Genomic DNA, 25,373 nt, shown 5'->3' with positions numbered 1-25,373 from the left:
CTCTGGGATTTTAGGATTTGAGTTTTTAGACTAAAACATCAAAACTGAAACCAAACATGAGAGAAACGACCAAAACTTCAGTTCATCTGATGAACAACAGGAGCTAAAGCTTCACCTTGATCCTCATTTAACACATAAATCTCAGTTCTGCTGCTCAGCATCTGCAGCTGGAGACACAAAGTGATGAAGACTCCTTGGTCTCTGTCATCCTAATGTGTTGTTCTCTATGGAGCTGCTAGGATCTTCATCATGCTCAGTAAAGTTCACTGCAGTCACAAGTTCAAATGCAGCTCAATGTAACATTGTCTGTTTCCTCATGTTGTGTTTAAAAGCTGTTCAGTGAAACTGAAAGAGATTCTTCTTTGAGTTTTTAGCTGCAGAGAAATTCAACCAACCAGCATCAGCTTCAGCTGCAGCTTTTTCTCTGTGAGGATGAGGAGCTGCTAACATGCTGTGTTGTTGTCACTGAGCTGCAGAGATCTGATTATTCTCATCATCTCATTATTCTCTCACTGAAGACTGTCACATGTTTAAAACTGCTGCAGCTCAATGTTTCTCAGTAAAACATGGCTGTTCTCCCTCATTGTTCTCTGGGAGCCATTTGTTCAACCAGAGACCTTCATTCAGACCAGTCAGACCAGTCAGACCAGTAATGGTTCATGTTGCTGTTCTGAGGACTGGAAACATGAGGGAGGAGTTAGACAGGATGGACTGGAGGAGGAACCTGAAAACACTCAACCTTCATCCTGACTGGAGTCAGTTCTGCTGAAGCAGGAAGAAAATTACAAACCTGAAGCTGAACTAACAACATCTAGAAACTAATAACATTAGTTCACATCCTGGTAGTTTACTGGAAGATAAAACTTCAGTACATTGAACTGAACTCATGGCCAGAAATATAAAACTCAAAGATAATCAGTAAATAAAACTATAAAACAAATATATTGATGTCAACAGAGCAGATTTTCCTCTGAATTATGGAGATTTAAACAATGTATGAAAATATGAAGAACATTAATTATATCAGACAATGAAGAAACATAATTGAATCATTTTAATATTTATACAATTTTAAAAAAATAATCCAAAAGTTTAAAATATTTATTCTCAATGGTTATTTTTAAGTCAGTAATATAAAAAAACAATGACTGTACCTGAGCTCTGAGATAAAAGGCAGAAACTGCAGGAAACTCCTCACTTCACTCTCTCCATGTGAGCAGTCTGTCAGCTCTACTGGTTTCTTCTCTGGTTGGAGTTTCATCACTTCCAGGAGGATGGAGGTCTTTCTCTCTGAGAGCTTTATGGTCCAGACTTTAGGAGCTGATTGGAAAACTGACTGTAATGATGGAAGGAGACTCAGACCTGATTGAGTCTCTCTGTCCTTCATCTGGGAGTACAGATCCATCAGGAAGTCACTCTGATGTTTATTATTACGACCTGAAGGGAAATCTTGATATCTGCAGACTGATGCTAACATCTCCAGCATCTTCTCTCCTGTCTGCTGTTCTCTCTCTGCTGCTGCACAGAACAGATTCACTAAGAACCTGGTTTGTTCATGAAGATCTGAGCTCCAAGTTTCAAACCTGGAACAACAAGAAGGAAACATTTAGTGATGTTTTGATCTGAGCTGCATAAATACAACCACACACTACTGATGGACTCCATCTTGTCTGTCCTCTATGTGATGAAATTACATGTTCAACATGTTTGATCAGATCAGCTGTTACTGACTCTCAACACAAACTCTGATCCTCTGCTTCAGATCTCTGAGTTATTATCATTTCTGGGATTTTAGGATTTGAGTTTTTAGACTAAAACATCAAAACTGAAACCAAACATGAGAGAAACGACCAAAACTTCAGTTCATCTGATGAACAACAGGAGCTAAAGCTTCACCTTGATCCTCATTTAACACATAAATCTCAGTTCTGCTGCTCAGCATCTGCAGCTGGAGACACAAAGTGATGAAGACTCCTTGGTCTCTGTCATCCTAATGTGTTGTTCTCTATGGAGCTGCTAGGATCTTCATCATGCTCAGTAAAGTTCACTGCAGTCACTGTGACAAAGTGGTTCAGTTTATGTTCACCACTTGTCCCTTATATTTTATCATTCACTTATTTTATAGTTGGTTATAATAATTAATGTAAACATTGCAATTTTGCTTTACTTACTATCCCGGGTTTGTTTGTGTTAGCATTATGTTGCAGGATCTATCTATGTTTAGGTTGGTTATTATTTCTGGATTGTGGGTTGAATTTGTTTCAAGGTGTATTTATTTTTTCTTTGCATTCACCATCATTTGCCCTTGTAGATCTGCAGGAGTGTGGGAGGGGCCGACCCAGTACTTCCTGATTGAGTGGCTGGATGATGTCATTGATTACCTTATTGGGTTCTACCAATTAGAGGGTTTTTCTTTTGTGTATTGCTTTGTTTGTTTTTCTTTAAAAATAATCTTTTGGAGTTATTTTGGATCATGTGACTTATTTTGCAGATAATTTCATTAGGTAGGAGTTTGTAAATTGATTTGTAGTTTTGGTGTTTCTTTGTTTAGAATTTGTTTGTTTGACCTGTTCCTTGGTGGCTGTGTCCAATTAAGCACAGGTGTGGTGCCAAATGTGTATAAAACCAGTGAGTTTTTGAATGCTGGGAGAGAAGTCTGAGAAATGACTGAATAAAAAATATAACTGGAAGAAACTGAAGCAGTGGCTGGTCCTGATTTTCTGCTCACTTCTGACCCTTGAGCCTAACCTACTTTACAAATGGTGGCAGCGGTGGTTCCAGGCCGATAGGTGTCAGAAATGCAGAGATCAGCCAAATCTAAAAGACATCAGGGGCCAATAGAGGGTGCCACAGAGGAGGCTCAAGACGATGAAAGCCTACCAGAAGCTTCCGATGAGCAGCGACCTGAGGCACAAAGTCTTTCTGAACTTTCAGTTTTATTGAAAAGCCTGATGCAGCAGCATGCTGACCAGGAAGCCAAATGGGAGCACGACAGACAAATCCAAGATGGTCGGTGGAGGAAAATGCAACACCAGTTCAGTCAACTTCAGCAGGAGGTCCAAATGGAACGTCAAGAGCAGCAGATGCAGCTGGAGGGTGCTGTAGCTGATCCTGGGACACTTCCCGGTCCTGCGGTGCGACCAAAGGTGCCACAATCGGTGCAACAGAGACGAAGCCCTCCCAGCACATCTGAGGAACCACAAGCATCCAGTCTGAGAACAATCAGTTGGAAAGGTCCAAAGATGCAGCCCTATGGTGAGGATGAAGATATTGAACATTATTTGACAACATTTGAAAGAATTGCAACCGGATGTCAGTGGCCAAGGACAGAATGGGCCCTGCATCTGGCACCTCTTCTCAGCGGTAAAGCAAGAGCTGCTTATGTAGCTATGGACACTGATGACACAATGGACTATGATAAAGTAAAAACTGCTGTACTGGAGAAGTTTGAAATAAGTGCTGAGACTTACAGATCCAGGTTCCGGTCCACATCGTTGAGGGATGACGAGACACCCAAGGAACTGCGAACACGCCTGAAAGATCTGTATGAAAAGTGGATGGTTCCAAAGAAGAGGACAAGAGAGCAAATCGGAGATGTCGTGGTGCTGGAGCAGTTCCTGAGAGTTCTCAGCCCGGATCTTCGAACCTGGGTGAAGGAGCGCAACCCCTCCACTTCAAAAGAAGCTGCAGAGATGGCGGAGGCTTTCCTTGCAGCTCGCCGCCCACACAAAGGGTTCATGACTTTGAAACAGAGTTCAGGCCCCTTAATGGTGGGTAAGTCGGGGGCTGGGAATGGACATAGACATAAATATCTCAAAGACAGTTCCCCAATCAGCGGCAATAATCGTGTCAGGGAATTTAAACAAAGAGGTCCTTTGGTTTGTCACTCTTGTGGCCAAACTGGTCATTTTAAGGCTGATTGCCCGGGTCCACAAGTCAGTAAAACTTGCATGTGTTTTTCACCAGAGTGTTTTGATTTACAGGGGGAAAAACCTGAGTCTGCTGTACCCTCTAGGGGTCAGGAGCACACGATTTGTGTTTTCATTGAGGGAAAGCCATGTGTTGCCTTATTAGATTCAGGCAGTAGCCGCACCCTCGTTAGACAAGATTGTCTTCCCAGAGACACCACATTTTCTGGTAAAGTTAAAGTCTGGTGTGTTCATGGGGATGATGTTGATTACCCCATGGCCAATGTTGTCCTTCAAGTGCATGACCAGGAACATTTACTTACTGTAGGAGTGATGGATAAACTTCCCTACCAGGTTGTATTGGGTCGGGATATGCCTCTCCTCAGGGACATGTTGGCAAAGACAGAGAAAGATCTAGATACTTCAAGTGAGGGTCTGCTAGCCGTCACTAGGTCTAGCTCTAGGAAGTCTCAGTCAGTGCCTGGTTTGAGTGAGTTACCTTTTGCTAACACTGAAATTCCTGGTGAGGAAGGTCTAAGACGTCAATGTCCGAGAAAAAGCAGAATGCAGAGGAGACATGAGAGGGTAAAGGGGACAGAAGTTGCTGAGTTACTTTCTGAACCTGACATTGATGAGCTACTGGTGATTCCGAGCAGTATTGTCCAACTACAAAGGCAGGACCCCTCTTTATCGTCTCTTTTTGCTAAGTGTGTACCAGAATCAACACAAATTACAGAGGGAGTTCGGGAAGTTTTCATTATAAAGAATGAACGCCTGTATCGTCGTAGCAAAGTGGGTGACCAGTTAGTAGTTCCCACAAGTTTAAGGCCAATAGTTTTACAGTTGGCCCATTCAGCTCCTTGGGCGGGTCATTTGGGATATGTGAAAACTTTCTCCAGAATGTCAAGCCGGTTTTTTTGGCCGCAACAGTTTTCAGATACTGTACAATACTGCAAATCATGTCCGCAGTGTCAGTTAACAGCTCCGAGTAAGAAAGGTGACAGAGCCCCACTTATTCCTATGCCAGTAATAGACACCCCCTTCTCTCGTATTGCTATGGACATTGTTGGTCCGCTGGAGAGGAGTAGCTCAGGACATAGATACATTCTAGTGGTGTGCGACTATGCAACTAGGTACCCTGAAGCTTTCCCATTAAGACGAGTTAAAGCTCGCCAAATAGCCAATTGTCTGGTTCAGCTGTTTTCAAGGGTGGGAATTCCCAGAGAAATACTTACAGATCAAGGGTCGAACTTCACTTCAAACTTATTGAAAGAGGTTTATAAACTTCTGGGAATTACCGGGGTCAAAACTAGTCCCTACCATCCTCAAACTGATGGACTTGTTGAAAGGTTTAATAAAACCCTGAAGTCAATGTTGAAAAAGTTTGTAAAAGACTCGGGGAAAGACTGGGATCAGTGGTTACCATTTCTGCTTTTTGCTTATAGAGAAGTACCTCAAGCATCTACTGGGTTTTCTCCATTTCAACTTTTGTATGGTCATACTGTCAGGGGTCCACTAGATGTCCTCAAAGAGGCCTGGGAGGGGACCAGACCTGAAAAACAGTGTACATCACTCTCGTATGTGTTGAAAATGAGGGATAAACTTGAACAGTTTCAGGAACTGGCTCATAGTAACCTAGTAGAAGCCCAACAGCGTCAAAAGAAGAACTATGATAAAACAGCTCGCAGGAGAACCTTTACAGAAGGACAGAAAGTGTTGTTACTTTTACCAACTACTGAGAGCAGCCTCTTAGCCAAGTGGCAGGGGCCTTTTGTCATTAACAAGAAAGTAGGTCCTGTCACTTACGAACTCAACATGCCAGATCGGCGGAAAAAACAACAAGTTTTTCATGTCAACATGTTAAAGGAATGGACTGAACGGCCAGTTCCATCAATGCAGTTGTGGGCTCGAGCTGTAATCGATGAAGAAGAGCTTCAAGAGCAATTCCTTCCATCTAAAGCGGGCGAACAGCTTCTGCCAGATGTGAGCCATCTGTCGGCAGAACAGCAAGGAGAACTGCTGACTATTCTGCCAAAAGAACTTTTCAGCACAAAGCCAGGTTTCACCCATCTCATTCAGCATGACATACGACTGCGCAATCCAGATCAACCACCCATCAGAGATACAACCTCCAGAGTTCCAGCAAAGCTGATACCAGCTCTGAAACAGGAGGTGGAAGAAATGCTGTCTATGGGGATCATAGAACCTTCCAGAGGTGAGTGGTGCAGCCCTGTGGTGCTTGTTCCCAAGAAAAATGACTCAAGACAAAGATTTTGTATTGATTTCTCAAAACTTAATGCTGTCTCTGTCTTTGATGCGTATCCAATGCCGAGAGTTGATGAACTTATTGAGCGCTTGGGGAATGCTAACTACCTGACAACACTTGACCTCTGTAAAGGTTATTGGCAAGTTCCACTAACAGAATCCTCAAGGGATTTAACCACTTTCAGGGTTCCTAGTGGACTTTATCGTTTCAGAACTATGCCTTTTGGACTTCACGGAGCTCCAGCTACATTCCAGAGGATGATGGACTTGGTTTTAAAAGGAGCTGATGGCTATGCAGCAGCATACATCGATGACATTGTGGTGTTCAGTGAGACATGGAAAGACCATGTGAAGCATCTGACAGATGTCCTGCAAAGAATCAAAGCAGCTGGATTAGTCATCAACCCTGGAAAGTGTCACATTGCTAAGACTGAAGTTGAATACTTGGGGTATGTTATCGGGGGTGGGGTTATCCGGCCTCAGGTGAGTAAGGTTGATAGCCTTGCTGCTTGTTTTCCTCCTACAACTAAGAAAAAGCTGAGGTCTTTTCTAGGTTTAGCTGGCTGGTATCGTCGGTTCATCCCCAATTTCTCCACCAGATCAGCCATTCTTAGTGACTTGACACGTAAATCTTGTCCTAACAAGATTAAATGGACTTCAGAGAGTGAGGCTGCCTTTGTGGATCTGAAAAACTGTTTGTGTAATGAACCTGTGTTGCAGTGTCCAGACTTTACACGCCCATTTACAGTGCAGACTGATGCTTCAGGGGTGGGGCTAGGAGCAGTGTTGCTGCAAGGTGATGGAGGTGACAAAAGACCAGTGCAGTACATAAGTCGAAAGCTTTTTCCCAGAGAAATTAGATACTCAACAATAGAAAAAGAAGCTTTGGCGATAAAATGGGCTCTTGACACTTTAAAATATTATCTACTGGGTGGTGAATTTGTGCTTGAGACTGACCATCGAGCTTTACAATGGATGAACAAAATGAGAGAGACCAATGCAAGAATCACCAGATGGTACCTGTCGTTGCAACCTTATCGTTTTAAGATTCAGTATAAAGCTGGAAAGAAGAATGTTGTGGCAGATTACCTTTCCCGTTCCTATGAAGATTAAATGACTTAAAGGGGGGGGGAATGTGACAAAGTGGTTCAGTTTATGTTCACCACTTGTCCCTTATATTTTATCATTCACTTATTTTATAGTTGGTTATAATAATTAATGTAAACATTGCAATTTTGCTTTACTTACTATCCCGGGTTTGTTTGTGTTAGCATTATGTTGCAGGATCTATCTATGTTTAGGTTGGTTATTATTTCTGGATTGTGGGTTGAATTTGTTTCAAGGTGTATTTATTTTTTCTTTGCATTCACCATCATTTGCCCTTGTAGATCTGCAGGAGTGTGGGAGGGGCCGACCCAGTACTTCCTGATTGAGTGGCTGGATGATGTCATTGATTACCTTATTGGGTTCTACCAATTAGAGGGTTTTTCTTTTGTGTATTGCTTTGTTTGTTTTTCTTTAAAAATAATCTTTTGGAGTTATTTTGGATCATGTGACTTATTTTGCAGATAATTTCATTAGGTAGGAGTTTGTAAATTGATTTGTAGTTTTGGTGTTTCTTTGTTTAGAATTTGTTTGTTTGACCTGTTCCTTGGTGGCTGTGTCCAATTAAGCACAGGTGTGGTGCCAAATGTGTATAAAACCAGTGAGTTTTTGAATGCTGGGAGAGAAGTCTGAGAAATGACTGAATAAAAAATATAACTGGAAGAAACTGAAGCAGTGGCTGGTCCTGATTTTCTGCTCACTTCTGACCCTTGAGCCTAACCTACTTTACAGTCACAAGTTCAAATGCAGCTCAATGTAACATTGTCTGTTTCCTCATGTTGTGTTTAAAAGCTGTTCAGTGAAACTGAAAGAGATTCTTCTTTGAGTTTTTAGCTGCAGAGAAATTCAACCAACCAGCATCAGCTTCAGCTGCAGCTTTTTCTCTGTGAGGATGAGGAGCTGCTAACATGCTGTGTTGTTGTCACTGAGCTGCAGAGATCTGATTATTCTCATCATCTCATTATTCTCTCACTGAAGACTGTCACATGTTTAAAACTGCTGCAGCTCAATGTTTCTCAGTAAAACATGGCTGTTCTCCCTCATTGTTCTCTGGGAGCCATTTGTTCAACCAGAGACCTTCATTCAGACCAGTCAGACCAGTCAGACCAGTAATGGTCCATGTTGCTGTTCTGAGGACTGGAAACATGAGGGAGGAGTTAGACAGGATGGACTGGAGGAGGAACCTGAAAACACTCAACCTTCATCCTGACTGGAGTCAGTTCTGCTGAAGCAGGAAGAAAATTACAAACCTGAAGCTGAACTAACAACATCTAGAAACTAATAACATTAGTTCACATCCTGGTAGTTTACTGGAAGATAAAACTTCAGTACATTGAACTGAACTCATGGCCAGAAATATAAAACTCAAAGATAATCAGTAAATAAAACTATAAAACAAATATATTGATGTCAACAGAGCAGATTTTCCTCTGAACTATGGAGATTTAAACAATGTATGAAAATATGAAGAACATTAATTATATCAGACAATGAAGAAACATAATTGAATCATTTTAATATTTATACAATTTTAAAAAAATAATCCAAAAGTTTAAAATATTTATTCTCAATGGTTATTTTTAAGTCAGTAATATAAAAAACAATGACTGTACCTGAGCTGTGAGATAAAAGGCAGAAACTGCAGGAAACTCCTCACTTCTCTCTCTTCATGTGAGCAGTCTGTCAGCTCCACTGGTTTCTTCTGTGGTTGGAGTTTCATCACTTCCAGGAGGATGGAGGTCTTTCTCTCTGAGAGCTTTATGGTCCAGACTTTAGGAGCTGATTGGAAAACTGACTGTAATGATGGAAGGAGACTCAGACCTGATTGAGTCTCTCTGTCCTTCATCTGGGAGTACAGATCCAACAGGAAGTCAAGACGATACTTAAAACTGTGATCATCATCATAAACATCATATTCTTCCAATTCATCTCTACAGACTGATGTTAACATCTCCAGCATCTTCTCTCCTGTCTGCTGTTCTCTCTCTGCTGCTGCACAGAACAGATTCACTAAGAACCTGGTTTGTTCATGAACATCTGACCTCCAAGTTTCAAACCTGGAACAACAAGAAGGAAACATTTAGTGATGATTTGATCTGAGCTGCATAAATACAACCACACACTACTGATGGACTCCATCTTGTCTGTCCTCTATGTGATGAAATTACATGTTCAACATGTTTGATCAGATCAGCTGTTACTGACTCTCAACACAAACTCTGATCCTGTCCTTCAGATCTCTGAGTTATTATCATCTCTGGGATTTTAGGATTTGAGTTTTTAGACTAAAACATCAAAACTGAAACCAAACATGAGAGAAACGACCAAAACTTCAGTTCATCTGATGAACAACAGGAGCTAAAGCTTCACCTTGATCCTCATTTAACACATAAATCTCAGTTCTGCTGCTCAGCATCTGCAGCTGGAGACACAAAGTGATGAAGACTCCTTGGTCTCTGTCATCCTAATGTGTTGTTCTCTATGGAGCTGCTAGGATCTTCATCATGCTCAGTAAAGTTCACTGCAGTCACAAGTTCAAATGCAGCTCAATGTAACATTGTCTGTTTCCTCATGTTGTGTTTAAAAGCTGTTCAGTGAAACTGAAAGAGATTCTTCTTTGAGTTTTTAGCTGCAGAGAAATTCAACCAACCAGCTTCAGCTGCAGCTTTTTCTCTGTGAGGATGAGGAGCTGCTAACATGCTGTGTTGTTGTCACTGAGCTGCAGAGATCTGATTATTCTCATCATCTCATTATTCTCTCACTGAAGACTGTCACATGTTTAAAACTGCTGCAGCTCAATGTTTCTCAGTAAAACATGGCTGTTCTCCCTCATTGTTCTCTGGGAGCCATTTGTTCAACCAGAGACCTTCATTCAGACCAGTCAGACCAGTAATGGTCCATGTTGCTGTTCTGAGGACTGGAAACATGAGGGAGGAGTTAGACAGGATGGACTGGAGGAGGAACCTGAAAACACTCAACCTTCATCCTGACTGGAGTCAGTTCTGCTGAAGCAGGAAGAAAATTACAAACCTGAAGCTGAACTAACAACATCTAGAAACTAATAACATTAGTTCACATCCTGGTAGTTGACTGGAAAATAAAACTTCAGTACATTGACCTGAACTCATGGCCAGAAATATAAAACTCAAAGATAATCAGTAAATAAAACTATAAAACAAATATATTGATGTCAACAGAGCAGATTTTCCTCTGAATTATGGAGATTTAAACAATGTATGAAAATATGAAGAACATTAATTATATCAGACAATGAAGAAACATAATTGAATCATTTTAATGTTTATACAATTTGAAAAAATAATCCAAAAGTTTAAAACATTTATTGTCAATGGTTATTTTTAAGTCAGTAATATAAAATAAACTGACTACCTGAGCTGTGAGATAAAAGGCAGACACTGCAGGAAACTCCTCACTTCACTCTCTCCATGTGAGCAGTCTGTCAGCTTCACTGGTTTCTTCTGTGGTTGGAGTTTCATCACTTCCAGGAGGATGGAGGTCTTTCTCTCTGAGAGCTTTATGGTCCAGACTTCAGGAGCTGACTGTAAAACTGACTGTAATGATGGAAGGAGACTCAGACCTGTTTGAGTCTCACTGTCCTTCATCTGGGAGTACAGATCCAGCAGGAAGTCAAGACGATATTTAAAACTGTGATCATCATCATAAACATCATAAACATCATCATAATCATCATCATCATATTCTTTCAATTCATCTCTACAGACTGATGCTAACATCTCCACCATCTTCTCTCCTGTCTGCTGTTCTCTCTCTGCTGCTGCACAGAACAGATTCACTAAGAACCTGGTTCGTTCATGACCATCTGAGCTCCGATAATCAAACCTGGAACAACAAGAAGGAAACATTTAGTGATGATTTGATCTGAGCTGCATAAATACAACCACACACTACTGATGGACTCCATCTTGTCTGTCCTCTATGTGATGAAATTACATGTTCAACATGTTTGATCAGATCAGCTGTTACTGACTCTCAACACAAACTCTGATCCTGTCCTTCAGATCTCTGAGTTATTATCATTTCTGGGATTTTAGGATTTGAGTTTTTAGACTAAAACATCAAAACTGAAACCAAACATGAGAGAAACGACCAAAACTTCAGTTCATCTGATGAACAACAGGAGCTAAAGCTTCACCTTGATCCTCATTTAACACATAAATCTCAGTTCTGCTGCTCAGCATCTGCAGCTGGAGACACAAAGTGATGAAGACTCCTTGGTCTCTGTCATCCTAATGTGTTGTTCTCTATAGAGCTGCTAGGATCTTCATCATGCTCAGTAAAGTTCACTGCAGTCTCAAGTTCAAATGCAGCTCAATGTAACATTGTCTGTTTCCTCATGTTGTGTTTAAAAGCTGTTCAGTGAAACTGAAAGAGATTCTTCTTTGAGTTTTTAGCTGCAGAGAAATTCAACCAACCAGCATCAGCTTCAGCTGCAGCTTTTTCTCTGTGAGGATGAGGAGCTGCTAACATGCTGTGTTGTTGTCACTGAGCTGCAGAGATCTGATTATTCTCATCATCTCATTATTCTCTCACTGAAGACTGTCACATGTTTAAAACTGCTGCAGCTCAATGTTTCTCAGTAAAACATGGATGTTCTCCCTCATTGTTCTCTGGGAGCCATTTGTTCAACCAGAGACCTTCATTCAGACCAGTCAGACCAGTCAGACCAGTAATGGTCCATGTTGCTGTTCTGAGGACTGGAAACATGAGGGAGGAGTTAGACAGGATGGACTGGAGGAGGAACCTGAAAACACTCAACCTTCATCCTACTGGAGTCAGTTCTGCTGAAGCAGGAAGAAAATTACAAACCTGAAGCTGAACTAACAACATCTAGAAACTAATAACATTAGTTCACATCCTGGTAGTTTACTGGAAGATAAAACTTCAGTACATTGAACTGAACTCATGGCCAGAAATATAAAACTCAAAGATAATCAGTAAATCAAACAATAAAACAAATATATTGATGTCAACAGAGCAGATTTTCCTCTGAACTATGAAGGAGATTTAAACAATGTATGAAAATATGAAGAACATTAATTATATCAGACAATGAAGAAACATAATTGGATCATTTTAATGTTTATACAATTTAAAAAAATATATCTAAAAGTTTAAAACATTTATTGTCAATGGTTATTGTTTGTTACTGTACCTGAGCTGTGAGATAAAAGGCAGACACTGCAGGAAACTCCTCACTTCACTCTCTCCATGTGAGCAGTCTGTCAGCTCCACTCGTTTCTTCTGTGGTTGGAGTTTCATCACTTCCAGGAGGATGGAGGTCTTTCTCTCTGAGAGCTTTATGGTCCAGACTTCAGGAGCTGACTGTAAAACTGACTGTAATGATGGAAGGAGACTCAGACCTGATTGAGTCTCTCTGTCCTTCATCTGGGAGTACAGATCCAGCAGGAAGTCACTCTGATATATGACATGATCATCATCCATGTATTTATCCCACAAGGGAAATGTTGCATATCTACAGACTGATGCTAACATCTCCAGCATCTTCTCTCCTGTCTGCTGTTCTCTCTCTGCTGCTGCACAGAACAGATTCACTAAGAACCTGGTTTGTTCATGAAGATCTGAGCTCCGATAATCAAACCTGGAACAACAAGAAGGAAACATTTAGTGATGATTTGATCTGAGCTGCATAAATACAACCACACACTACTGATGGACTCCATCTTGTCTGTCCTCTATGTGATGAAATTACATGTTCAACATGTTTGATCAGATCAGATGCTACTGACTCTCAACACAAACTCTGATCCTGTCCTTCAGATCTCTGAGTTATTATCATCTCTGGGATTTTAGGATTTGAGTTTTTAGACTAAAACATCAAAACTGAAACCAAACATGAGAGAAACGACCAAAACTTCAGTTCATCTGATGAACAACAGGAGCTAAAGCTTCACCTTGATCCTCATTTAACACATAAATCTCAGTTCTGCTGCTCAGCATCTGCAGCTGGAGACACAAAGTGATGAAGACTCCTTGGTCTCTGTCATCCTAATGTGTTGTTCTCTATGGAGCTGCTAGGATCTTCATCATGCTCAGTAAAGTTCACTGCAGTCACAAGTTCAAATGCAGCTCAATGTAACATTGTCTGTTTCCTCATGTTGTGTTTAAAAGCTGTTCAGTGAAACTGAAAGAGATTCTTCTTTGAGTTTTTAGCTGCAGAGAAATTCAACCAACCAGCTTCAGCTGCAGCTTTTTCTCTGTGAGGATGAGGAGCTGCTAACATGCTGTGTTGTTGTCACTGAGCTGCAGAGATCTGATTATTCTCATCACCTCATTATTCTCTCACTGAAGACTGTCACATGTTTAAAACTGCTGCAGCTCAATGTTTCTCAGTAAAACATGGATGTTCTCCCTCATTGTTCTCTGGGAGCCATTTGTTCAACCAGAGACCTTCATTCAGACCAGTCAGACCAGTAATGGTCCATGTTGCTGTTCTGAGGACTGGAAACATGAGGGAGGAGTTAGACAGGATGGACTGGAGGAGGAACCTGAAAACACTCAACCTTCATCCTGACTGGAGTCAGTTCTGCTGAAGCAGGAAGAAAATTACAAACCTGAAGCTGAACTAACAACATCTAGAAACTAATAACATTAGTTCACATCCTGGTAGTTTACTGGAAGATAAAACTTCAGTACATTGACCTGAACTCATGGCCAGAAATATAAAACTCAAAGATAATCAGTAAATAAAACTATAAAACAAATATATTGATGTCAACAGAGCAGATTTTCCTCTGAATTATGGAGATTTAAACAATGTATGAAAATATGAAGAACATTAATTATATCAGACAATGAAGAAACATAATTGAATCATTTTAATGTTTATACAATTTAAAAAATATATATCTAAAAGTTTAAAACATTTATTCTCAATGGTTATTTTTAAGTCAGTAATATAAAAAAACAATGACTGTACCTGAGCTGTGAGATAAAAGGCAGACACTGCAGGAAACTCCTCACTTCTCTCTCTTCCTGTGAGCAGTCTGTCAGCTTCACTCGTTTCTTCTCTGGTTGGAGTTTCATCACTTCCAGGAGGATGGAGGTCTTTCTCTCTGAGAGCTTTATGGTCCAGACTTTAGGAGCTGACTGGAAAACTGACTGTAATGATGGAAGGAGACTCAGACCTGATTTAGTCTCTCTGTCCTTCATCTGGGAGTACAGATCCAGCAGGAAGTCAAGACGATATTTAAAACTGTGATCATCATCATAAACATCATAAACATCATAAACATCATAAACATCATAAACATCATAAACATCATCATCCATGTATTCATCCCACAAGGGAAATGTTTCATATCTACAGACTGATGCTAACATCTCCAGCATCTTCTCTCCTGTCTGCTGTTCTCTCTCTGCTGCTGCACAGAACAGATTCACTAAGAACCTGGTTTGTTCTTGAAGATATGAATTCTGAGGATGAAACCTGGAACAACAAGAAGGAAACATTTAGTGATGATTTGATCTGAGCTGCATAAATACAACCACACACTACTGATGGACTCCATCTTGTCTGTCCTCTATGTGATGAAATTACATGTTAAACATGTTTAATTATAATTATCAGATCTTCCAGATGGAACCATCTAAATTAAAAAGCTGAAGCTGGTCATATGAAAACAATCAGTTTTTACAATCAGACCAACAATCAGATGCAGCATCTAAAACCAAATGTTCAGACATTCAGAGACAGAAATATCATCCAGAGAGCAGCAAGGCAGATCAACATGTTTAGTTTGTTTTATTAACAGATTTACAAACCGATCCAGAAAATAAATATCTAGACTTATATATGTATTCAGAAAGGTCACTGATACAACCAAGTATGACTGTTGAACTTTGACCTTTCATCATAGTGAACATTTAAAACCTCAGGTGAGATCAAATGAACTATTTTCAATCTGATTCAGAGAGAAAATCTCCAGTAGGATGATGATAATCTGACCAAACAGATTAAAAGTTTTTTTCCCCCATGAATTTATCTCTTATTACAATCAAACCAGCCTGTAGCTTCTAGTTCAGCTTCTTTTCATAGAAACAAAATTATCTGGTTTACATTGGACCTCCTGATATTGAAATAATTAATCAGCTGTTTCATTGTAGCGGTTTACACATTGTTCAACGTGCATGAAGGTTCAAGCCAGCAACTTGTTGTATTATCATCAGATCAACACAGAAACATTTAATTATAGACATGAGTTTTTTGGTTTGATACATGAGCTGTTAAAGCTGTAGATTGAAGTAACAATGTTTAAATGTTTTCATGTTAAAATTTCAGATCCTGTCTTGTTTTCAGACACTGCTACCTCAGAGCATCCTCACTACCTAAAGATGTCGGGTCTTCTGGGTTTTTCTGACTAATTTTCTACTACGGATTAAAGACACACAACACTAAGCAATTTTGATTCTTTCTGTTCTTTTAAACCAGAAAAACTCAGTTCCATGTAGAACCAGAACCCATTTGTTATGTTAGACACAGAAGGATGACGCTGGACATTCTGAACATTCCTATTAACCTATTTTCTACAGTAAATAAGTTACTGATAACTTATTTAAGCAATCAGTAAATATTTATATAAGTAATGTTTATAGTTACGTGTGTATACCTTTTTCCTTGTTAGATCTCAGCTACTCTTGTAAGCTATTCTTGCTTTCCTATTTTATTGTCATTTTATTGTTTTTTAGTTCTCTCCTTGAGTTTTTGTGTTGTGTTTTTCTCATGGGGATGTCAAATTTTTGCCATGTTCTTTCTTATGTATGTTGGTTAGTTGACCTGTCACAAAGCAATAAATGAGAGTTACAACACAAGAGCGCTAGACACAAGAAAGAAAAACATTATACTAGAGTCACTAAGAAAGACTAGATTAAAATAGAAACAAGGCTGATCTAATCAAAGAAAGAGACTAACGAACAGAGATAATAATGAAACTAGAATCAATAAATCAAACCCCAAAAAGACAAAAACAGCTCAGGATCCTAACAGTTTTCTCCTGAAAAGGATCCATTTATAAATGAACTGGATTATAAGTCCATATGAATAAAGTCTAAATGTGTGAATATAACATGGAAGAAATATAAAAAACATCCCCATGTTGATATTAAATATTAAATGAATATTAAATATTTAAGACTTTTAGTCTGAACTAAAAGGTTATTGAATAATAAAATCGGTATGAAATAAAATGTCTGTACCTGAGCTGTGAGATAAAAGGCAGGCACTGCAGGAAACTCCTCACTTCACTCTCTCCATGTGAGCAGTCTGTCACTTCCAGGAGGATGGAGGTCTTTCTCTCTGAGAGCTTTATGGTCCAGACTTTAGTAGCTGACTGGAAAACGGACTGTAATGATGGAAGGAGACTCAGACCTGTTTGAGTCTCTCTGTCCTTCATCTGGGAGTACAAATCCAGCAGGAAGTCACTCTGATGTTTATCATTATAACCTAAAAAAGTTTCATATCTACAGACTGATGCTAACATCTCCAGCATCTTCTCTCCTGTCTGCTGTTCTCTCTCTGCTGCTGCACAGAACAGATTCACTAAGAACCTGGTTTGTTCATGAAGATCTGAGCTCTCAAGATCAAACCTGGAACAACAAGAAGGAAACATTTAGTGATCTGAGCTGCATAAATACAACCACACACTACTGATGGACTCCATCTTGTCTGTCCTCTATGTGATTTGTTCTGTTAGACGCTGAAGGATGAAGCTGGACATACTGAACATTCCTGGTAATAGAATGGATAACTTACAAGCAATAAATAAATTAACACATCAAGCTAATAAATCACTTATGACAAAATGTAATTTCATTTAGGTCTTTAAATAGAACAGGGCCTCAGTTTAACAAAGTGACCACAGATCTATAAGAATGTAAGACTGAAGCAGAACCAGAATGTTCTGGAGTTTTTGTCACACTTGTTGGTTGCAGTGAGGCAGAGACATTGAGGTGATAGTGATGGACCATCTGAAGCCAGGCCTCCAGCGAGTTAAAAGCGTCGTATCAAATGAACCTCCGCTTCAATGCTTGCATAGTCTTGCTGAAAACCACGTGACCGACAACAAACGATGCCTTGCATTGCATTGGACACGTCACTGCTTCACTTTGTGTATCCATTTTCAAAATAAAAGCATGATGGGCTGAGCTGCTTTGTGGGTTGTTGGAGGTAATTTGGTAATGGCATTTCAGAAGAGTATTTTTCATCAGCAGATGCTGACATGGAACACAAAAAAGAGAAAAACCTGCCCAATCTGGGAGTACTTTGAAATGACCCCACCAATCACTGCACTTCTACGATACTAAAACAAATATCTTTATTGTCAGCTGATCTGGTATTTTGTATTTTTATCTTTTTATTATCTTTTATGTTCTTTGATATTATCTTTTTATTATCTTTTATGTTCTTTGATATTATCTTTTTATTATCTTTTATGTTCTTTGATAATCATTATTCTTTTCATTATCTTTTAACTTGTTCTTTGCTTTATAATTTGATCTTTCTTTGTTTGATAAAACTTATTCTGCTCAGATTATTGTGCTCATACGGATCACGTGAACAGGGCGTGCTTAGCTCTGGTTGACTTGGGTTGGGCTCTGATTGGTCTGGTTCACGCTCTCAGCCCATGATTGGTTCATGGTCAGAGAGCGGCTACCTCTGATTGGATGGATCGCCTGCAAGGATGGAAATGGCCATTCCCCCTTTGCACACAGGCATTCCTTTGTTTAAGAGATAAAATATGAAAAAGCCCGCGGTTTTGGTCAGAGTCTGCTGTGGGTCGCGTTCGAATGCCCAGCCACGTTGATGCTGTTTGTCTCTAGGCCGAAGGCTCTCCGGCCGTGTTTCATGAGGTAAGCACTGATAACTTGAATGAATCGAGCATCACGTGTTTAGTCATAGAGTGTTTTGTACTGTATTCTGTGGGGAATAAATCGAGCATATTTGTCCTAGCAGTAACAGTGTTTGATGCATGTTATTTTGCTGTAATCTGTGGGGAAATAAATCGAGCACATTTAATTCTAGCAGAAACAGCGTTTGGTTTCGTTATTGCCGCCGATCTCCTTCGACCCTGATTTAAAATTTCATAAAACATCAGCTCAGTCCATAAGACAAAAGAAAACACGTTAGCTGACAGCAGGATGATCACAGCTAAGTTAAATTGGGTTCAAGAAACCCTACGTGGGTTAGATAAAAAAAAATATTGTGACATATTGCAAATCCTACTACGTAATAATATTTTTTGAAGTATGATTTGAGTGACAAGGCCACCGTAGTTATAGCGCAACAGCACACTAGTGAGCAATGAATGAAGCAACAAAGTAATGAACCTTTGGGCAAAGCAGGAAAGCTTCAATGCTTCATTAGGCTTCATTTGGCCATCACTATGAGGTGATGATGAAGTTTTCACTACAAATTTATAAACAAAAAACTTACAAAAAATTTTAAAAATCACATGAACACAGGGAGCCAGAGGAGAAGAAAAACAGGAACCCAGAGTTAAAGAATGGCAGGGAATAAATGGAGCGATAACGGGAAGAACCAGCAAGGAGTGACTGAGAATGGGTACTAGATTTACTGGGGAGCTTGATTACTAGAACAAAGAACAGATGGCTGATTAGAAATGGGTTGCAGGTGGGAAGAGAGAGAGACGGAGTGAGAGAAAAAGTGACACCCAGGACTAGGAAATTAATCTAACACTACAGACTGACTAAATATAAGGAACATAATAAAACTGGAGTGCTAGACACAAGATATAAACATGATAAATTAGTCACTAAGAAATACTGAACTAGATTACAACAGATTACAAGGCTGATCTAATCAAAGAAAGAGACTAACGAACAGAGATAATAATGAAACTAGAATCAATAAATCAAACCCCAAAAAGACAAAAACAGCTCAGGATCCTAACAGTTTTCTCCTGAAAAGGATCCATTTATAAATGAACTGGATTATAACTCCATGTGAATAAAGTCTAAATGTGTGAATATAACATGGAAGAAATATAAAAAACATCCCCGTGTTGATATTAAATATTAAATATGTAAGGCTTTTAGTCAAAACTGAAAGGTTATTAAATATTTAAATCAGTATGAAATAATATAACTTAGGGCTGAAACGATTCCTCGAATGATTCGAGTACCTCGATTACTAAAATTCCTCGAGGAAAATTTACCTGCCTCGAAGCTTCGTTAATTTATGTTTTATTATTTAGCCACCGTGTTCCGGCCGGGACTTCATTTGCGTTGCGCGGAGCTCTCACTTCCGCCTCTGAGTTGTTGACAAAAGCTAAGTCTCAGCGGCATAAAGTCCAATCTTCAAGATTGGCCCGTGGGGATTTTATTGATTGATGATAATGCCCGACTTTTTATCGTTTTTGGGGAACCAATAAGCATCCTTAAAATGACTGGGGGATGCCTGGAGTACGGCAGCATTTCTCCTCCGGGGCTGCTGGTTGAAAGCGAACGGCGGGAAGAGCGCTGAGGTGAGCGGATAGACTGAACAGAGCGGGCGGCTGAGTAGCTGATGCTTACCGTGTAAATGTAGCTTTACCGACGAACCGCACAATAAATTTCATATCCCGGTCTGAAGAAACGGGTGGCGGTGCGCATCGTACATGGCTGGTAGATGAGTTTCTAAGTGTGACCAGTGAAGGTGTCGTAAATATCCCGTATTGCTTCCCCCCGTGTTCGTCCCCCGGTCTAACGGTTCGTCAGTCCGCTGGTCTATTTCCTCCCCTCCACCCCATCTTCGTTCATTCGCCCTCTCCTCCCACTCCAGGCGACATTTCCCGTATTTTCAAACCCAAAGCGTGACAGGTTAGGTGGCAAGGTGAGTTTAATTAATCTATTAAACTCACTGAAGATGAATACATAAACTAAAAGCTGGATTGTAGAAATTTTTATAAGCATATTTGTGAGCCTGCCTCTTTGTTATTAAATTCAATATAATTTCAGATTTTTCTATAACTTTTCTTCTGGTTAACTTAGAAAGTGAGCTATTATTGTTACAGGTTAGTTTTCTAAACTACAAAAAAGCAACTGTTAGGGATGCTCAAATATGAAAAATTGGACTGATATTGATATCTGATAGTAACACCGGTATTATGCCAGATTTACCAATATTTCATTTTATATATTTTCTATTCGATTACTCGATTAATCGTAAGAATAATCGATAGATTACTCGATTACTAAAATATTCGTTTACAACAGCCCTAATATAACTGTACCTGAGCTGTGAGATAAAAGGCAGACACTGCAGGAAACTCCTCACTTCACTCTCTCCATGTGACCAGTCTGTCAGCTCCACTGGTTTCTTCTCTGGTTGGAGTTTCATCACTTCCAGGAGGATGGAGGTCTTTCTCTCTGAGAGCTTTATGGTCCAGACTTTAGGAGCTGATTGGAAAACTGACTGTAATGATGGAAGGAGACTCAGACCTGATTTAGTCTCTCTGTCCTTCATCTGGGAGTACAGATCCAGGAGGAAGTCAGTCTGAGATTTATTATTATAACCTGAAGGTAATAATTCATCTCTACAGACTGATGCTAACATCTCCAGCATCTTCTCTCCTGTCTGCTGTTCTCTCTCTGCTGCTGCACAGAACAGATTCACTAAGAACCTGGTTTGTTCATGAAGATCTGAGCTCCGATAATCAAACCTGGAACAACAAAAAGGAAACATTTAGTGATGATGTGATCTGAGCTGCATAAAGTTTTTTGACCTTTTTATGTTCCTGGCTCTGATGTTGCCAACTTGCTACCCCAACAGATGATTGCAGAAGACAATGAATTCTCCACAGAGTTCTATAAAACATGCAGCATTTGGTTGCAAACATTAAAGGACCTAAAGACTGATTTCACTTTGTTGTCTTGTTGATGGCTTGATTGTTGCATCTCCAGTCCAGTCTGGTGTACAGGTGAACATCACAATATTTAAATTCCCCAACCATCTCCAATAATTTTCCCACAGAAATTGGCTTTGACTTGATCCTGTTTCTTTTAAAATGTACAATCCTCTCGATGTCCATTCAATTTAGATCAGTGGTTCTTAACCTTTTTTGAGGTACCGAACCCACGAGTTTCATATGCGCATTCACTGACCCGTTCTGTAGTGATAAATAAAATATGATTTCCCCCCCTTCACCCCCAAATTCAAGACAACTAGACTCTAGTTGGGTCACCCCATGATCACTAAGTCTTCTTAAAAGGTAGAGTCTCTGAGAACAGTTCTTCAAAATAAAGTAAGTGTTTTCACCAAAGTTGAGCTGACTGTCCAGGAACGAACCAAGGTATTTAAAATTTGCCACAGTTTCAACAGGTTGGCCATCAAGAGAAACTGGAACCACTTTAAGATCTTTAGATCATTTAATTAGCTCTACATCAGTGTTTCTCAACCTTTTTTGGGCCAGTGCCCCCTTAGCCTTTTTCCAGGTCCCTCACCGCCCCCCACCAAAGAATTTGTAGGCTACTTTGCACTGACCATTATTTTATCATTAATATTACTATCACTATTGTAGATATTTTGATTATTATGCTTGTTTCTGAATTGATCATCAAAAATAATTTCCCAGAGAACAAAAAACTCATGGGAATAGAAATTATTTTCACAGGCGTCTATGAAAAATGCAATGAACGTTCAAGTTAAAATTGGTAGGCCTAACAGCAGCCAATCAGAGTGGAAAAAATATTCTTATTTTGTAACATTTTCTAGTTGTTAAATCTTGCATAAAATGACCAGATAAAAGATGTTCAACATGCCAGTTTAAACTTTGAACTATTTGCAAACCGACTGAGCTCTGCAACATTAAAACATGGATAGAACTGCAACTACATTAATTATAGCTCTTCTTTCTGTTGCTTTCATGTGGTGCAGCTCTGTGCTGCCTTCAGGAGAATGGGACACCAGAGTATCATCCATAAAAATTCACCCACATGGCATTTATTGTTCAAACCAGAGCTGTCAGTGGAAAAACAAAAGTTCCACGTCCTTTTAATGCCATATAAATATGAGACAGAAACATGGATTATATTTTTATATAGACCTGTCTATTGATTTATAGATTAATAGTTTTACTGGACAGAAATTACAAAGAACAAATCTGGTTCTTAATCAAATCCTAATGAGTCAAATTGAAAGTGTCATGGAATCATAAGCCTCATGACATTAACACTGACATGAAAAATAATATTGAAGAAATAAATATATCAAATCTAATTAAAAACATAAATAACTGATCAGTTATTTACTGTTATGATCTGTAAGATATGTTTATTCTCAGTATCAGATATGGTCTCTCAACAAACCCATGGCACTTCATCAATATTTTAACTTTTATCTGGAAATAGTGTGTTTATTCTTGCCATACAGTCCTCTGTATTAATTATTGCTCTAAAGGTCTTGCCATACAAGTTTATTCCTCTGTATGCAAGTTTATTCTTGCATTTTGTTATTCATTAATTTCCATTTAGTTTCCTTTGATTAGTATTGTCCTCTCTTGGTTTATTGCTATGTCCACTTTAGTTCTTTCCTGTTGCTAGATTTATTTTATCGTTTATTGACCATCAGTAATCTTCACTCATCACCTGCTGCGCCGCCTAATCATCATGTTTCACATCATGTGTTGATTTTTCACTGTCCAGCGTCGGATTCTCTGTTTTTATGCCATAATTCACATCTAGACATGTTCTCCTGTTTCAGAGTTTTGCGCAATGTGCTTGTCTTTTTTTTTTTAACCCCCTAAAGTGCAGGGCGGTCGGGAAATGTATCAATAGGGAAAAGGCAGACTGACATAAACCTTTTAAAAAAACGGAAACAATTTCTGATTCTGATTATTGAAATGTAAAAGTGCTGTGTTGTTCTATCACCCCCCTTTCATACCGGACCTTACAGCACCTGTGTTAACGCTTTAAAATGAACGCTCTCTATCGTGGTGTCACCATGGAGGGATTTCTTTATTTCTTTATTTAAATGGGTTCATTTTTCAGAGGGATACAAAGTGAGGGCATCGTGATTTTAGCTACCAGTAGCAGAAGAACAGAGCTGCGCCAAGAAGCTAACAAACACTGAATAGAAGAACAGCTGCCATTGATACAGTTGCAGCCAAGCATGGTTTAATGTTACACAATACAGTTTTACCAAGTTCCTCAAAGTCTAAACTGGCATTGTTGTGCATTTAAGGTGTAAAGTTTACCTTTGACCAAACGCCCCCCAAAGGCATCCCAGCGCCCCCCTTTTGTAAAAATGTCCGCCAGCGCCCCCTGCCGTCCTCTGAACGCCCCCTGGGGGGGCGGTACCGCCCACGTTGAGAACCGCTAATCTAAGCCCTTAATTGGGAGACGGGTCAGGTGTTGTTACCACTAACGATCCTAACAAATCCCTAAAAACCCTACCCCCTCATCCCCTCTTTTGTTTACATTAGCGGTTCTCAACGTTAGAGTACGGCAGGGAGCGCTGGCGGACATTTTTACAAAAGGGGGGCGCTAGGATTCCTTTGGGGGGCGTTTGGTCGAAGAAGGTAAACTTTACACCTTATATGCACAACAATGCCAGTTTAGACTTTGAGCAACTTGGTAAAACTGTATTGTGTAACATTAAACCATGCTTGGCTGCAACAATATACATGGCAGCTGTTCTTCTATTCAGTGTATGTTAGCTTCTGTTAGCTTCTTGGCGCAGCTCTGTTCTCCTGCTACTGGTAGCTAAAATCACCTCACTGTGTATCCCTCTGAAAAATGAACCCTTTTAAACAGGCACGTGCAGAGGGGGGGAGGGGGGGGGCTGGGGGTGCTTGAGCACCTGCCCTTTTTGCTCCTTGCCCCAAAGTGCCCTTTTGGTCAATTGTTTTTTTTTTTTTTGTTTTTTTTGTTTTTGGTATTATTAATTTCAAAGCCCTCTTCTGACACATAACATGTACTAAAATTATTTTATTTATTTAATTTTTTTGTACAACATAATAAGCCTTCCGGTCACCTTGTTACCTTTGACCTTTTGCCCGTAACGCATGACGCAGTTGCCTCTCGCGCAGTGAGATAAGGCGGCTAACTGGAGCTCAGCATAGCGAACGTTCCAGATTACAGATCAGTTTTTGGTGAATTAAAAAAAAAAATATATATATATATATAAAACGTTTTTGGTGAATAAAGTGGAGTAGACTTGCTACTTGTCAGATGACTGAAAACGTTGAAAGTATCGTTTCTGCTTCAGCACGGAGTCGCAGAGAGGTAATGAAATACAACAGACACTGACAGGCCTCTAGTCTGGCTTACTCTGAAGAACCACTGAGCGGGAGGAGACAGCCAGGTGAGGAAAAACTGTTCTTATCTATCGATTCAGTATTTTTATCATACAGACAATAGGCTGTTGTTGTTGTGCTATTAGCTAGCTGCTAGCTAACGACTTTGCTAGCAAAGCTAGATAACTGAAAAGCTTCTTCCCTGTGTATGAGGCACATCGCCCGTCCAAAACTTATCATCTCCATAATGAATATGTCAGATCTTCTAATTTCCTTTGCTGCATAATGTACATTGCATTTATTCTGGCGTTAGGGTAAGGATATTCATTTAGAATTAAAAATAACTCACCCTGAATTACCATGATGGATATAATGTATGTCATTAATGAAGGGGAAAAAACTCAACCCAGACTTTAAGTTTAGGGTCTGGTTCGCAGAGTATGTAGTTAAATTTTTCCCCAATTATTCAGTGGGAAAAAATAAACTAACCTCAATTAAGTAAAATAAAATTGTAATGATTTCTTTTTAAAAAACAAATTCTTTTGTTTAAATTTTTTTTTTAATTAAATAAATTTTTGTCTTGTGAACTTAAAAAGTTATTTACCAAACATAAACTTTTATTTGCACACATCAGAAATCTTTTGTTGTGATTTTGGGTCCTGCCCATGACGTCATGTGAGAATCACAAGCAAAACTTTGAGTGAAACAAAAACTTAGAATATCAAGAAAAGATTTCTGACATGCACAAATAAGATTGTTTTGCAAAAAAAAATTCACTTCATGAGACACGTGTGATTTAAATGTT

General features: G+C 39.5%; 1 protein-coding gene across 3 annotated transcripts in view; it reads right to left on the bottom strand.

Moving 5' to 3' along the window:
* LOC106915710 (uncharacterized) overlaps positions 1-25,373 on the bottom strand; it is a 43,689-nt gene that overhangs the window by 10,905 nt on the left and 7,411 nt on the right. For all 3 annotated transcript variants that reach the window (XM_088012797.1, XM_088012802.1, XM_088012808.1), the window contains exons 4-10: positions 20,567-20,995; positions 16,533-16,922; positions 14,257-14,766; positions 12,472-12,918; positions 10,668-11,138; positions 8,891-9,334; positions 1,155-1,583 (exon numbers count right to left, since the gene is read on the bottom strand). In XM_088012797.1, coding sequence (XP_087868923.1) covers positions 1,155-1,583; positions 8,891-9,334; positions 10,668-11,138; positions 12,472-12,918; positions 14,257-14,766; positions 16,533-16,922; positions 20,567-20,995 — 3,120 coding nt within the window. The remainder of the gene's footprint in view (positions 1-1,154; positions 1,584-8,890; positions 9,335-10,667; positions 11,139-12,471; positions 12,919-14,256; positions 14,767-16,532; positions 16,923-20,566; positions 20,996-25,373) is intronic.

Source organism: Poecilia mexicana, unplaced genomic scaffold, assembly GCF_051168715.1.
Source record: "Poecilia mexicana isolate PSO_F unplaced genomic scaffold, ASM5116871v1 scaffold_2, whole genome shotgun sequence".
Lineage (NCBI taxonomy): Eukaryota > Metazoa > Chordata > Actinopteri > Cyprinodontiformes > Poeciliidae > Poecilia > Poecilia mexicana.
Note: the sequence above shows the minus strand (reverse complement) of the source record. Positions and strands in the feature narration are given on the sequence as shown.